The 2,347-nt window shown below is 34.3% G+C and overlaps 1 protein-coding gene across 1 annotated transcript in view; it reads left to right on the forward strand.

Annotated features, from left to right (window-relative positions):
• Positions 1-287: 287 nt before the first annotated feature.
• Positions 288-2,347, forward strand: part of NPSR1 (neuropeptide S receptor 1) — a gene marked incomplete at its 5' end in the record, with an annotated part of 65,611 nt that continues 63,551 nt past the window's right edge. Inside the window, one exon of the mRNA XM_008591015.1 lies at positions 288-391. Within this exon, the coding sequence (XP_008589237.1) occupies positions 288-391 (104 nt within the window). The remainder of the gene's footprint in view (positions 392-2,347) is intronic.

The following is a 2,347-nucleotide window of genomic DNA, read 5'->3' on the forward strand; positions in this document are numbered from 1 at the left end:
GTACAGCTCTAGATCCCCTTAGAACTCCTCTTCTGTGACTTAAAAGGTCAACTCTAAGGTTAGTACGATCCTTCTTTAGTCATTATTGAAATCCTTCCTAGGTGGTTACCTCTAAGTGGTGACAAACTCCAACAATAAAAGTCAAGGACCCTCCTACCTTGCCTCACTTTTCCTCAGAGGCCATCTGATAAATCAGGGGGGAAAGTCTCCCCAGGAATTCATTTCTCCTTTGGCACAGCTACAAATTTGAAAAAGACTGAATTTAAGTTCTTGTGTGTTTTTGTTAGACTCTTTCGCCGGGCTGGTCAACATCTTGACAGATATTATCTGGCGATTCACGGGAGACTTCATGGCACCTGACCTGGTTTGCCGAGTGGTCCGCTATTTGCAGGTATGTAGCACCTTCCAAATGTGATGAGACAAACAGACACCAAAGTTTGCTCTTAGATTCCATATAAGGACAACAACATAAAACTTTGCACTCCTATGCAACGAATTGCCCACTTCCCCAGGTGAAAGGACAAACAAAATTTGTAAGATTTGTTAATGTATTTCCTTTGCTAAATATAATACATATATAAAGAAAACACAAGCAAGCAATAATAAGAATACAAAGCATTAATATTCAATCATTAAGTAAAATTTCTGGGTCGATATTAAGGTTTTTGACACATTCTGGCCAAATAATCTCCAAGAAATTTGTTAATTATATTTACCTCATTCCCCTCAAACTAACCCAATATTAGCTACTGTTCATTTTGAATAACTTTGGAAATTTTTCAGAAAATAAGTATTACCTATTTTATTACCACCTAAATTGCACTTTTTAAAATAGCTATTGGCATTTGAATTTCTTCTTCTATCAGTTGCCTATTATCCCTTTTCAATTATTTTATAATTGGAATATTGACTTTCTGAGTTCCTGGTAAGATCTATTTTTAAATGTATCTACACTTTGCCTGACAATATGCTTTAATGTAAGTCACACATATGTATAGTATATATATCCGATTTAAAATATTACATATGTATACCATAAACATGGATTATATTATTAATACATTATATATGTATATAATATAGATTAAGGTACTTAGCAACTAAGTATGGAAAGAATGGGCCATTTCATAACTGATGTTAGGATTAATGTGCTCTGTTTATGAGTTCTTAAAATTATTTTCCATTAATATTTATTATGATGCCAGTACATCAGGTCTAAATTATTATAGCTTTATAGATGTATAATGCATTTCTGGAAAACCTTACACTGCCATTTGATAGAAGGATTTTTTAATATCTTTGCATCTATATTCGTAAGTAAGATTGTGATTTTCATCTATTTGATCATTTTCAGATCTTGGTAAAATAAAGTTATTTTACCTTCAGAAAATGAATAGGGAATAGTTACAATCACAATCTCCTTTTGTGCTCTGAACACAAGCTTGTAAGTTTGGTAGGTGTGAAATAGCTCCTATCTGGGGCCAGTATTTTCTCAGGGGTATTTTTTTAAAACATGGTTCAATTTCTTTTTGAGGATTTTTGCTTCCTTGTAGATAAATGTTTTTAATTGCTTACTGTATCAATTGCAGAGAAACAAATCACACCAAAACTTAGTGGTGTAAGACAGTAATATTTATTATCTTGTAGTTTCTATTAGTCAAGAATTCAGGAACAGTGTGGCTGGGCAGGTATGACTAACAGGTTATCATAAGATTTAGTCAGATATTTCTTGGGACTATAATCTTTGGAAGGCTCTACCAGGGCTGAGTGATTCACTGTCAAGGTGGCTCAGTCATGCAGCTGGCAAGTTATTGCTGAAACTTGGCAGAACACACTATTCTTCTGCACCTGGGCCTTTTCATAGGTATTCTTTAGTGTTCTCACAACATGATAGCTGGCTTTCCCAAGAATAATCTCTCCAAGGGACAGAAAGAGGTGGAAGTGGCAATGTATTTTATAAACTAGTCTCAAAAGTTATATACCATCACTTCCACACTATTCTCTTAGTCACACAAGTCAACACTGATTCAGTGTGGGGAGAAGGGAACCACAAAGGGACTGAAACCAGAGGTAAGGATCACTGGGGACATGTTAGAGGTTAACTACCACAGATATCTTCACATTTTTCAAAAGCACGTTATAACCTATGTCTTTTTTCTAATTGTTAACTTAAAAATGTTTTCATGATCCAGAAATATTTATGTCAGTAAAATTTCTTCTAACCATATTTGCAACGAATATTAAGAGAATATTATAATAAAGCAGACCTTTGTGACATAGGAAAAAGGGCAGAGTAAGAAACTCTGATAATTCTCTCCTTCATAAAGGCAACAAGTAAACTGGCAAA

This window comes from Galeopterus variegatus, unplaced genomic scaffold (assembly GCF_000696425.1).
Source record: "Galeopterus variegatus unplaced genomic scaffold, G_variegatus-3.0.2 Scaffold6562, whole genome shotgun sequence".
Classification (NCBI taxonomy): domain Eukaryota; kingdom Metazoa; phylum Chordata; class Mammalia; order Dermoptera; family Cynocephalidae; genus Galeopterus; species Galeopterus variegatus.